This window comes from Megalobrama amblycephala, linkage group LG3, assembly GCF_018812025.1.
Source record: "Megalobrama amblycephala isolate DHTTF-2021 linkage group LG3, ASM1881202v1, whole genome shotgun sequence".
In the NCBI taxonomy this organism is placed as follows: Eukaryota; Metazoa; Chordata; class Actinopteri; order Cypriniformes; family Xenocyprididae; genus Megalobrama; species Megalobrama amblycephala.
In genome coordinates, this window is record NC_063046.1 from 60,820,023 (window position 1) to 60,834,495 (window position 14,473).

The 14,473-nt window shown below is 38.0% G+C and overlaps 1 protein-coding gene across 1 annotated transcript in view; it reads left to right on the forward strand.

Moving 5' to 3' along the window:
- The window catches only part of piezo1 (piezo-type mechanosensitive ion channel component 1), a 111,014-nt gene that overhangs the window by 46,995 nt on the left and 49,546 nt on the right, over positions 1–14,473 (forward strand). The window contains exons 3-7 of the mRNA XM_048186357.1: positions 1,012–1,134; positions 2,871–2,913; positions 4,366–4,519; positions 12,831–13,026; positions 13,593–13,806. Coding sequence (XP_048042314.1) covers positions 1,012–1,134; positions 2,871–2,913; positions 4,366–4,519; positions 12,831–13,026; positions 13,593–13,806 — 730 coding nt within the window. The remainder of the gene's footprint in view (positions 1–1,011; positions 1,135–2,870; positions 2,914–4,365; positions 4,520–12,830; positions 13,027–13,592; positions 13,807–14,473) is intronic.

Here is a 14,473-nt window from a genome sequence, read left to right on the forward strand (position 1 = left end):
TACTATTCATACTTACGGTTAGTGAAAACCCCTAACCCTACGTCTTAAACTTATAGTGTGTCCGTTTGTGGTACGGACAGACATGAATGAAATGATGTGGTTTGTTGAGGAAAGTCGTCTGACGCCATCATTACTGTTCGTATCACTGTGTATCAAGTGCTGAGGAAGATCCAGAGCTGAAATTCAGATATGCGATATGCGCTGTAAGCGGTCGACCAATCACGACAGACTGGGTCATCTGACCAATCAGAGCAGAGTAGGCTCTCAGAAAGGCGGGGTTTAGAGAGACTGAAACTTTGAACCAAACATTTCAGACACTGTGAGAAAATAGATGATCCTGCAGTGTATATTATGAGAAAATTAAAGTGTTTTTTGACCTTGAATGCACGTAAACCTGTTATACACAATTAGCAACCCTTAAAATAGCATAAAGGGGCAGTTTAAAACATGTAAAATGACTCGGCCCTAACAGTGACCAGCTGTAGCTGAAGTTTAGAGCTCTTTACAGACTGTCCCGGTGCTCTTTACTCGTGTATGTTTTAGCAGAAATGATTTTTTGTGTGTATTTTGACAGTCCTGCTATGATTAGAATAGCTGGGCTGGCTTTGCATTTTCCTAATTCTCGCAAAAGTTAAACACTCACACATGTGCTCATTTTGCTCCCGTACCTCTGCGCTGTTGGAAAAAGATTGTTGGAAATCCAGTCTTTGGGTGGCTACAATGTAAATTTTGCAATTAAATATTACAAGAGTTTCTGCAAAGCCTGTAAAGCTATTGTTATGACAACCAATGGGTAGTACTGTGTCCATGGACGGCTTAAACTTATATGAACAGTAAATATGAGGTTTATTTTCAAGTTGATGTAGGCTAATTTGTGAATGAAAACTGTATAGATTTGTAATATTGATTGTCATATCAGTGACTGGACTGTATGTACTGTTTTTCTGAAGAAAACTTTCAACTCCCATGCATTTCTCTTTCCTTACTGTATCTTTCCTCTCCGTTCCACAGGACACACTGGACGTTTCATCAAGGCTCTTTTCAGCACCAGTCTGATTTTCCTCTTGGCACACGTCTGCTTCCAGATCTGCCTGTACACCATCCCCAGCCTTGATGATGTACTGGGACACAACTGTAAGTCTGAATTATTTCAGGTGCATGTACAATCATAGGCTTTTAGTATGAATATGTTCACCTTAAGGTTATCTATATGCTAGTATGCTCCAAAACAATAACACAATTCGCATTTAGAAGATATTAGCGTCTAAAACTCTCACTTCCAAAAGTATGGATCAACGATTTTGATGACATCACGCTTCTCATCAGATGTTCTGTCCAATCAAATGCTCTCTAGAATCTGAAGCGTCCCGCCCACTACATTATAAATAGACGCTGAAGCTGCGGCTGAAATCGGTCACTTGTATACTATTTTCTACATGGTGAATGGCATATAGTGCACTATATAGGGGATAGGGAACGATTCAGACAGTGTAAACATGCTTTCCATTGAGGCGACCACAAAAAGTATCAGACCTATTTGAATTCTGCACAGAATGCTGTATTTTAAAGCGATAAGGAGAAGATTAGGAGAAACTGAGGCTTTACGGAGTTCAACAGCTCCGATTGAGTTGTGATATAAACTAAACGCTATTGGCTATTTTAAAAAATGGGAGAAGCTGTTTGATGTGTCCTGCCCTGTCTTCCTGTTTCAGTGGAAATTACGTCAACACATTGAACACATGCTGCGTGTTTCAAGGCACTTCAGTGGGCCTTTAAATGTCATTAGACCTGTCATGAGAAATCGAGTCCTCCCAGGAATTAGCTCTCCTTTAGGACTCAGGCGGTAATGCCTGATCAAAAGTTGTTATTGCGATGTCTTGACTAATTATAACCTTTTTAACAATTGCATGATGTTTATTACACAAACAACATGCTTGAAATATAAAACAAATGCCTATGTATTGCGTAATCAAACAAACTGGAAACACAGCCATGCCTAAAAATGTGTTTTTATGAGGATAAGGATTGTTGCATCATAGTAATCAGTAATCAGGTGCTAAAAATACTACCCATTAAAAGTCAGTTGAACCAACAAGATCATTCGGGGTCCTAATGGAGACCTGATTTTTGGGGGGGACTCACTTTCTCACCACTACGGCATTCATGCAGAGGACGCGTTCGGGACGCAGAGGCCTCGAGAGCGATGTTTAAACATCAAGCAGATAAGCTAGTATTATCAGCTGGTTTGTTGCTGGTCCAAGATGGTCTACCGCGTTTTACTAGATAATGTCCAACTTGCCAGCTACTGTTCCAAACACGCCTACCTGATTAAACTGAATTTTCCAGCAGGGCATTCACAGGTGACCGTGATTTTTCTCAAGTAGGACATCTAAATCTTATGTTGGTTCCAAAACAACAGTCTGGTTGACTAAAAAAGTATTTTTCTCTAACCCCAAGCATTGCTGTAACTAATAAAGCACCCATAAAATCAGATAGTGTTGAACTTAAATCACAGTATGGTCAGATTTCTTTCCTTTCTTTAATTGCATGATATATAATCTGTTTGAGGAGCCTCAGTTATTAGCCTCTCTTGTTTGAGGTTTGGACGTTGTGTTTGCGTTTCATTCCCAAACTGTCCTGAAAGACCGATGCGAGATGCATCATTCCTGAGTCTCAGACTTCTTTAAGGAGTCGCCAGGCTGACTGCAGAGACTACAAGGGCTCATAGCCTTTGGCTGACTTCGGTGGCTCATGGAAACGTTTCGGTAGCTTTGTGAGGGCACTTGTGGTTGACAATGTCCAGCATGTAGAACTCACTGTGACTCACTTTATCCTGAGTTCACAATCCCTCTCTCTTTCTCTCTCCATAGGCAGCTCATGGGAGAGACTATCAAGACATGTTGGAGTGTCCAGGTATGTGGAGAATGTGGAGAATGAGAGGCGTCACCTTGACCTGTTTGAAAGTGATCAGTGTTAGATCACAGTGTTCAGGTCTGAGGGAACAGGTCTCAGGTCTCTACACTTCACACGAATAAAGTTTAAATTAAGTGTCTTGCTAAAGCATTTTTATACGAGTGACATTTACTTCATTGTGGAAAATAATTTTTTGATCATTATCTTATTACCAAAACTAATTTTAGCATAAAATACCAACATTTTTCATACTGTTACTGCATGATTTTCACCATATGAACGTGTGATACACAATTATTTTATTTTATTTTATTTTATTTTATTTTATTTTATTTTATTTTATTTTATTTTATTTTATTTTATTATTTTATTTTATTTTATTTTATTTTATTCATATATACATATCATATAGCACTCTATTTTTATTTTTAAATAAAATAATTTTTAGGGGGTATTACAAGTAGTTTTTTGGGTACTACAAAATAGGGCTTGAAAATAGCCAAATATACTTTCATCTGGGGAAAAAATAAAATAAAAAAATAAAATAAAATGCTTACATTAAAAAAAAATATATTATTTTATGTTTATTTTTAATGCTTATATTAAAATGTTATTTTATTTTATTATTATATTTTATTTCTTTTTCAGGTGATACCAAATATATTTTTTTTATTTGGAAAAAAAAAAAAGAAAATAATAAAATACAATAACATGCTTAAATTAACATTTTATTTTAGATATTTTTTATTTTATTTTATATGCTTATTTATATATGCTTTAATATAATGTGTGTATTAAAATTTTATTTTATTTTATTATTTTATTTTATTTATTTTTCAGATGATACCAAATGTAATTTTATTTAGGGAAAAAAATAACATTAACATTAACATTTTATTTTATTTTATTTTATATGCTTTTATTTTGTTTTGTTTTTATTTTATTTATTTTAATGTGTATATTAAACTGTTATTTTTTTTTTATTTTTTTTTATTTTATTTTATATGCCTTTATTTTATAAGCTTTAATATAATGTGTATATTATAAATAAATAAAATAAAATGTTAATATAAGCATTTTATTTTATTTTATTTTATTTTATTTTATTTTATTTTATTTTATTTTATTTTATTTTATTTTATTTTATTTTATTTTATTTCCAAATAAAAATATTTGGTAAATAAAATAAAATAAAATAAAATAAAATAAAATAAAATAAAAAAATAAAATAAAATAAAATAAAATAAAATAAAATAAAATAAAATAAAATAAAAAAATAAAATAATAATAAAATAAAATAAAATAAAATAAAATAAAATAAAATGCTTATATTAACATTTTATTTTATTTTTTGTTTGACCTTTTTCTTGGAAAGTGCCATTTTATGACCTCTCTAACGCCACATTGCTCAGATATGGTGTTTAACAGCGGAGTTTGTGCTTGCTCCTGCAGGCTGCCCCTGGACGACCCTTGGGCTGTTGTGTGGCTCCTGACCCCAGATCTTGGCATCTTCATCATCTCTCTGATCACCCTGATCCTCTGTAACCGGCTGTTGAAGAAGAGAGAGGAGGGGCTCGTACCTCACATGTCTGCACTTCTACATGAGGTGAGCAGAGCGCAGACCAGGCCTACTGCCATCTTCTGTTGTCTTGTGTTCGAGCAGCACACACTCACAGAGAAGTACTATTTCATTCTTCGCTTAGGGGTAAACAGATGTTCGAAGCGTACTTGAGCAGAGATATACTGTTAGTGATCATCCCGTCACACCAGTTTGTTCTTCAGTTTCCCTTGAAGTATATCGTGGCCTTTAGTCTGAGTTGGCTGGCTTTATTTTTTCATACTGAAGTTTTGTCGAGCAAATGTGATCTCCTCTGGAACAACTGCATGTTTACTGCAGAGTTATATCCATGAAATATTCGGTACTTTTTAGATGCAGGGAAATTGTGACCACGAAATGCGAGATGGTATCATTGATTTGAGAATTACCTGCCTCTTTATATCATGTAAAAAACTAATTGTGGTTGATGATTTTATATGTTGGTCAGGTGGAAGCTTCCTGTCTGAGTGTATCTTATAGTGAGATAAAATATCCTCCAGACGTTACATTAAAAAATGTCTTGCAGTACTAATGTTGTCCATGCCCATAGTGCTGTATAGATATACCTTAAAGGGTTAGTTCACCCGAAAATTAAAATTCTGTAATTAATGACTCACCCTCATGCCGTTCCACACCCGTAAGACCTTCATTCATCTTCAGAACACAAATCAAGATATTTTTGATGAAATCCGATGGATCAGCAAGTTCAGACGCCCAGAAAGCTACTAAAGACGTATTTAAAACAGTCATGTGACTACATTTTTAATATTATGAAGCGACGAGAATACTTTTTGTGCCCCAAAAAAAACATCAAATATCTAGTGATGAATGATTTCAAAACACTGCTTCATGAAGCTTCGAAGATTTACGAATCTTTTGTATCGAATCAGTGGTTCGGAGCGCCAAAGTCACGTGATTTCAGTAAACGAGGCTTCATTACGTCATACTGTAAGTGTTTCGAAATTTCAGTGGTTCACCACTGGGGGTCGTGACTTTGAGAGTTTGATACTTGGACTTTTGGACACTTGCAAACAAAACCACAGAAGTATCTAGTGCTGCTTAGAAAAAAACTCCTCAAAAGTTCAATTCAGGGACTGTTTCTGCCCAACAGAGTTTCACTGGATTGTAAATTAAAATACTATCATGTCATGCAAAGCTGAATGTGTGTGTGTGTGTGTGTGTGTGTGTGTGTGTGTGTGTGTGTGTGTGTGTGTGTGTGAGTGAGAAAGAGAGTGTATGGCAAAATTATTATTAAAACAATGTGCTGTCAACAGCTTGTAACCATGGCCACAAGGTCACACGTTTTGCGTTGGTACACATGAATTCTTGCACAAGTCACACAAACATAGCAACAAGAATTAAAGTGAACAAAAAAGTGAGAAGCAGAAACATGATCCAGCATCACTTCATACAGTGTTGGTAACTGGACCAGAATCAGACCATCATGCAGTTTATTGAGGAGCGGTGAGCTATTACTTTTCTTGACTTGGGCCAGAAGTGACACAAAACATCCACCCACAACAACTAACCACCCATTAACCACAGACAACAGCCTTACATTGTAGTGTTATTGCTGCATACACTCCAGAAAATATAGTTCTTATGATAGTATTTGCTTATCTATTCTAAAGGTCTTGATTTACTTCAAGCGAAATCGAATAACGAACTGGTGTGACGTCAATTCAAACACAATCAGGGCAAAACAAAGTCCATTTAGGGAGTTAGAAATAGATTGCCTTGGTGAAATTAGTGGCTGGTAAACGCATTCGAACTACCATTGGTCCGTGGTGATGATGTAATAGGTGGGTGTGGTTCTGAGGCTCCGCCTTCTTTGAGGTGGAAATCTTCTACGGTTCACAAGCCTTCAGTTTATACAGTATATTATGTTTATACATAGAAATTGTGCTTCACCAACCTAAAATGTTATTTAAAACATTTAAATGGATGCGTTGGAGGGAACTGAAATGCAGCCAATGGGAACTCGTCCTCTTTGAAAATCCCATGATACACCTCATGAGAGAAACCCAGAGCTGGAATATAAACAAAAAGCAGCAGACTTTTAAGAAGCTCTGTTTTTAGTATAAGTAGAAAATCTTAATAATAAAACCATCAAATTCTTTGGTTCTCTTTAAATATTGTTCATAGTAAACGTTTTGACTCTGTGATGTTTCATGTGGTTCTTGCTCCCGCATTTCTTTTCTTCTTTTTTTTTTTTGTTCCATTCGACTCTTTGCACCATTCCAGCACTGTACAGCGGCCCAGAGTCTGACAACTTCCTGCTGCTGTTGCCAAGCCAACAGCATCAACAAACACTGGCTGACTCGCTGTATGTGTCAGCATAGAAAAATAGGACCTTTATAAGATCAATTAGCAAAAGAGGCCCAAGTGCTTATCCAGGCGTGTGTGTCTGCTTTACTGGAATCTAACAATAGACACCGTTTCAACACTGATAATATTAATATTATTCCCAGATAGCTCAAAGCTGACCTCTGCTTACCTGTCTGACTCGTTTCTACCCTCAAATGCACAAAAATGAGTAAAACGCTTCAATGGGACTGTTAAGAGTTGATTATGGCAGTGTAAATGCTTTCAGAGTTACAAACCACTCGTGATTTAACATAGTTAAACTATAGTGGAAAAAGCAGTGAAATTCTATAAATTACAAACCAAAGCAGCAAAAAACAAAATGTGAGTAATTTATCTAAAACTGTTATAGAATGTATTTATTATAGATTATGGTTAAAAAGACCAATCGGTTCATTGAAATGAGTCACCTAAATGAATGAATTCAAAATGAATCAGTGCTAAGCAATGGTTTCCTGGGGACTTTTATTTATTACTCCCACTTCAAATCGTCATCTTGTTCACAGAAAGCTCCATGGGTGTGTTGGGTTATTAAGAGTAGCAATTTTCATTTCCACATGACCTCTACAACAGTTTAACTACCGCTTTATGCCAACATTTATTGTGTTGTATCATTTTAGCCAACTTGCAACCACCTGCCTTGTAAATTGGTGTAGGAACAACATAATATTTAAGCAACACATTCCTAAGTATTGGCCTTCAGTTTGAGACTGAGCGACTGGGAAACACAAAATTATATCCTGATGCAATGCGTTTATACACGTCTCTGTTTTACTGCAGAGAAAAGAAATGCTGCGGTAAAGACCAGCGTCCATGCATCAAGTTCCACACTGCATTATAATAAATGCAATATAGTTGCTTTTATGTAACTTTTGATGCAGACATAGAAACTACATAACCTGGAGGGTTAGTCCTGATTGGTAGGTGGCTTATGATGACAGTTATGAAACTTGGAAATAAAATGGGATCTTGAATGCACTTTCAACACATGAAGTGGAAAGCTCTGAAAGGCAAAAGGGAAAATAAAGAGAAGGAAAAAACTACTTGACGCATTTTTTATAACACCAAACAGAACACGACTTCCGGCATTTTTCCATCAGGAAACCGTGTTTTGTTTACAGCTTCCCATGCTGCTACATTAAGCGCACCAGAGGATGAGATGGAAATATGCAAGGTTCATGGCATTGAAACTTTTGGACATTTTGATAAGATGTCCGATGAAAGAAACTGCATTTTTTTAGTTTAGTTTATGCTGGTTTAGTTGGTCTTAAGCATGATGAAACTGGTGTTTTGTTGATCAATCCGTGGTTTCCCAGTCTGACCTGACATGAACCTGTAACCTCTCTAAAACCAGCTAAACAGACCAGCCTAACCAGCTTTGGGTGATTTAAATGGTTGTTTCTCATAGGAATTATACAATATCATTTATTCAGAATGTATCCAGTGAGCTTAAACTGTCAAAAAAAAGTGCAAAACCTTTACATTTACACATTAAGCAGATGCTTTTTTTTTTTTTTTTTGTCAATTGTACAAAACATTTGTAAGATGTTGCTGGGATCAGTACCCTTAAAGGGACAACTTTGTACTGTATGTACCCCTAAAAGTCACAATAAGAGTTCACCCAAAAATAAACATTCTGTCATCATTTACTCACCCTCAAGTTGTTCCAAACCTGTATAAATTTGTTTGTTCTGCTGAACAATCTATTTATACCTTGGATTAGTAATATGTACCCAGTATAGGTCACCGAAATAAACAGAATCGAAGAACGAACCGATGTGACATCAGTTCAAAGAAAATCAGGCCAAAATGAAGTTCATTTGGAGTTCGAAACAGCATGATAAAGTGAATTTTCCGGAAACGTTCCGGAACTACCATTGGTTTCTTCTGGCACTGACACTGTTTTTCACATTTTTAATGCTGTTAAGCTGCTTGTCTTTCCCTTTTTTTTCCCCCACCCATAATTGAAGAATGTTTGCAGTGAGTTTATCAGGCCCTTTAAGTAACTACTAGGGGTAAATAAGGTACAAAGATGTCCCTTTGAGGATACTACCCCAGTTACAAGCTGCTGTACTACTAAAGGTAAACATTTTTGCACTTTTTTTTTTCCCTGAGAGTATAGTCAACACACTAATTAAGGCTTAGATTGGCCTGTGGATTCATTACATGGATCCTTCCAACGGGCAGCTGATGCCTTATTGAGGCTCAGTGTTTAGTATTGGAGACGGTGCTAATAGAGTCACATGAGGCTGTGGAATGAGGGACGACCCTGACACTGATGGGACACTGGGCTGAAAAGCCTCGAAAAGACTGGAATACAACCTTCCCTCGCCCTTGAAAGAGTCTAACACTGGTTTCATATTCAGGGTCAAGAGGTCAGAAAAAAGAAGCAGATGAACTACGATGGGAAAGCAAAGTGTGGCCAGTTGCTTAGACTAGTCTTACAAGTTAGTCATCTTTTTTTTTTTTACCTTCAAGACCAATTCATACATTTTAAAAGTCCATTACATAAAGGTACAAAGTAAGTCTGATTAGCCTTAACTAATAGCTAGTTGGTCAGACTAGTTCTTAAGACACAGTCTATGTTTATGCAACTGGCCCCTGGTCCTCAATGTTTAGGGGTAGACTTTTAATCTCAGGCTCATACGTCACACCCACTGAAAGTCTGACCAATATTGCAAGCTCAAATCTGATTGGCTGACTTTATGCAGCGTTCTCAAAACTCTTGCTACTTTTGAATTTGATATCCAGAACGGTCCATAGGCACACAGGTGAGACTAGGAGACTAAGAGTTGTTGATATTCTGACATTAAACCTTTTTCCCTTTATGTTATGATATCTCCATTAAAAACTGTGTTCTGTGAGGTCTGATAGCCTAGTGGTTAGCACACTGATGTATGGCGCTGGCTGACCTGGGTTCAAATCCGACTCGAGGTCCTTTGCTGATCCCGTTCCCCTCTCTTAACCCAACACTTTCCTGTCAGTCTCCACTGTCCTATCCGCCAAAAGCACAAAAAGCCGGAACTGTCCCTTGACAAAAACCCAATAGGATTTTTCCATTGACTTCCATTGTATTATTGCAGAAAAAAAGCAGAGTTTTGAAGTCTAAATGGCCAGAAGCCAGAAACTACACCAGGTCACATGACTTCAACATCACCACTACTAAGATTCCGACAACTCTTTCAATCTTCATTTAAAATTTACAAGTTGGAATGTTAGAATTCAGTTTGAATAGTTTGGAGGGCTCAAGTATAAACACAGCAAGGCTACAGAAGCGGACTAGTGAGGAGTTTTACTTTTAGACATCTAAAAGCTTAAAAAAATCACAAGTCCTGTACTACTGATGTATTTCTTGTCATAGAATAAAGCGTGAAAACTAATGGACGATGGACCCGAAAGCGCCGACTTAAAACTTCATAGCTAGTTATCGTCCTCACTGTGAACGGGTCTTAAGATCAGTAACCGATTGAATACACACAGACTCTCATTTACACATGAAGTAGCTTTCACTGCTTTGTTGCAAGATTCAGGGTTTATTTCAGAAGTTTATTCTAGCAGAGGTGTATGTGCCAGCAAGAATAGGTAGATGTTTGAAAACTTATCTCACATGCGTGAAAGAATCTAAAGTTTTTAATGACGCAGTAATGAACTCGTATTGTACCAGGTCAAGAGTTTGAAAGCTGTGTCAGTTTTTTTAACCCAAAGCACCCCATGATCCAAACCAAGGGATCAAGGTTTGTCTGTTTAGCATGGTTCAGTTAGCCACTGCTGGTAGATGCCAAAACTAGACCATTTTTCTGCCCAAAATACCATTGCTGACCATTCAAAAGTAGCTGTGTATTGTTAGAAAGTAACATATTTGGCAAGCAACATAAAAATCTTTCCCTTTATTTTTTCATTATGAAACAAGTTCAAGTTTTGCTCACATTACATAGTGTCAGTGCAGTCAAATCAATAATATTTCTGGATCTTAAGTGTCTTTTAGACCCTAACTAAGCATGCTGAAGGCGACAATGGCAAGGAACCCAAACTCCATCAGGTGACAGAAATCTTGGGAGAAACCAGGCTCAGTCTGGGAATACTAGCTAGTAAAGAGTTTGGGATTGTGCAGCTGCTGCTATTGAAGTCAATGGGAAAGCAATCCAAGTCTCTCTAGGTGTTATAGACCTCCTTGACAGCAGCAGGTCACTGGTTTGAACAGCGTTTCATTTTCAGCCAAAAACATCTCATGATGCAAACATGCCTGTCTGGCTCTGCGGGTCTGGCCAGCAATGATTGCTATGACCCCGAGGAGCCAAGAGTAACACACTCTCTCATGTGTGTACGTGCCTCAGAAAAATTCCTTCACCTTTTGAAGTTTTGCTGACACATAATTTTCTAGACTTATACCTGTTTCTGTCTCTTACTGTATCTATTTCTCTGACAGCACATTTACAGTTTGGACACCAGCATTGTAATAGATGTTCAGTAGAGCTTTTGTCACACAAACATAAGTAGAAATACAAATACCTGTATAGGATTTTTGGACAAAAAAAACATAATTCTTAAGGCCCAGATATACTCACTGCAAAGCTCTTTTTCGCTCTTCACTTAGGGGTAAAAAGAAGTTTGAATACGTGAACAGCGGTTTGCTGTTAGTGAACATCCCGACACTGTCCACATTTAAAGGCACAATATGTAATTTTTGCCACTAGTGGTCGCTTATTCAAAACAAAGGCGTAGCTTGCTGATCCCGTGAATGAGCGTGGAATCATGGGAGTGTTGTCTTCACCCCCACAGCCAGCCGATGGAAAGCAATCCGACGGACTCGGCCAGAAATCATGTTCATGGATGAGCTAATGTATTAAAGTTTTATTAACGTTGCTGTGGTATGAAGCAGGGCGGGGCCAAGAGCCGCGGGAGTCCAACGTAGCTTTTATTATGCTTATGCTACAGTTGGCTTCCGCTCTTTCCGTTGCGTATGTGGGGTAACACAGCGCTGTACTACATGGTTAAAACAATCATACTAAATACATTTGAGTGTGTTGAAAGTTATGTTATAACGTTACTCTGTGCGTTCGCTCGGTGGCTGCTACGAGAGACATGTTGCACTTTGCAGTGATCTAGATCGATATTAGAATGTCATATTATTAAAAACTGGAAGACTTGTGTTGTTAAATGACATAAAAATATGTTGTTTGATGGACAAAGCTTTCTGATTATGCTATGTTAGCCAATTGACAAATAGTGTTGTCTCTGAGGCATGGAAAAAACATGGTAATCGTGGTAAATCAAGAAAACAAGCAATTCAAACTGTAAGACTAACCGTGTTTAGCTATATAACAATTATTCGTTTTCTGTTGATAAATGTATCCAAACATTTGCTCACCTGTGTAATAAAATCGTCTTTAAATTAGAATTACAACTTCAGTTTCTACTATAAAGCGGCTCATGTGCTCATGTTTTTACTCACGTCTGACCTCGATGGTCTGATCAGAAGAAATTAACCAGAGGAGTCAAAGAAGGTGGAGCCTCAATGCCACACCCACCTATTACATCATCACCACAGGCCAATGGTGGTTCAGAGGTGTTTACCAACCAGAGCAAACTTTTCCAGACAGTTAGCTTTGGCAAGCTGTCCAAACAAACGGCCTGATTTTGGTTGCAATTACGTCACACCAGTTCGTTCTTCGATTTCAGTTGAAGTATATCAGGGCCTTCATGAAGAGGCTGCTCACTGCAGAGACATACAGTTGACATACAGTTCCCCCTAGCTGGACGTAACGAGTGGAGCTAGACACATCCTAACCCTGCCCACACCCTAAACATAACTCCCACAAAGGTGCAGCTGGACAAGGTTGAGCTCCACCCATTACATCCAGAGAGGGGGAGCTGGACCTCATTTATCTTATCACTTGCCTTTATGTGGCCTATTTTTGAATCCTGAAAAAGTCTTTGTCATGTCTCTTATCTTTAGGAGGACGAAACAGAAGACGAAGATGATGGCACAGAGAGAGACGATGAGGGAATGTCCTGTAGTGAGACTGAGGAAGAGGAGAGTCCTTCCTCGAGCAGTGGGGCGGCACAGTTAGCTGCCCGCCTGCGAGCCACAGCACAGCGCTTCCTCAGGAACATGGGCCGCATCCTGGCCATCACACTACTAGCACTGGCTGGTAAGAGAATCTGAGAACAGACTTAAACTATATCTAATACAATCAAGGCTTGACTTGCTGACCAGCCACTGTGGTTTGTGGTTTTCCAAAGTTGCTCGCCACTCAGCATTTTCACTGGCCACAATTTTGATATTGATATCAATGGGGAAAAACTGCTATATAAATATTTTTCATATTATCTCATAATTTGGCAGCAGGTTTATTAGGCTGCTGTCACTTTAAGACCTGATGCACGGATCCATTATACTGTTACACATGCGTTTTCTTTCTCAACTGTTTACGTTCACTCAAAACAACTGATTGTGTTTTCGTGAACACCGGCATTTTGACATTATTTTGTGTGTTTTTGACTGTTTAAGTGCAATATGCAGCGAAAAAGAACTCAGTTTAGTACTGAGAGGTGGCTTTATGTGTGCGCACTTTGGGTGTGAGAACAAAATCTGCGGGAATTAGTAAAATTATGCACAATACGCACCGAAATTCAAGCGTTACACGCAACTGCTGAAATATTTGGCAGGTTGGTGGGTCTTAATTCATGTTATAGATTCATGTCCTTCTCTTTTCAGGAATCACTTTACCCTCTGCATTCTCGGCCTTCTACTTCCTCCTCTTCATTGGAGTGTGCACCTGGTGGGCTTGCCACTTTCCCATCAGCCATCTGGGGTTTAATACACTGTGTGTGATGGTGGCCTTCTTCACAGGGGGACACCTGGTGTGTCTTTACCTGTATCAGAGCTCATTTGCACAAGAGATGTTCTCCCCGGTGGGCCTGTGGGCCAGGTATTGCTCTTCATAACTCTCTTCACAGTCTCTGTACATCTAGCATCATTTTCACCGCTCAGTTTGCTCTCATTTTGGCCAAGTAGTATGTGTACCTAGTTCAACATCCTTGTTTGTCCTGGAACAACCTTCCTGTAAGCCGATAAGACGGGTTACCGTGATTTTTAAAAGTAGGAAAACACTGACACCATTTCCTGGATCAACATCTTTCAAAGGTCGCAGGACAACAGTGATATTAAACAATATGGTTTGAGTCAGGGTTAAGCATAGGGTTAATGGTTAGGTTTGGGGTTAGGACTGTGTTTTCTTGACAGGAATCTCGTTCCAGGACCAACAAAAGAATGTTGATACAGAAACATGCTCTACTTGGCAAAATCGCACTGACCATTATTGGTAGTACCAGCAAGAGATGATTGTGGCGGTGTTATGGTGAGGCAATGGCATTAAACTGTAATGCCTTGGTACTTTGATTTGTACCATGGTACTGTAAAATTACCATATTCATATACTGTGGTATTTACAATGTAATCCAATGTGCTTTAAGGTAAGATGGGCCCCCCAAGAACAATTACTTTTACATATTAACATATGTAGATAAGCATGTTCAGGATGAGGATGATGCATCCGCCAATGTGCCATTAAGGGAAATAAATGAACACATTTGCTA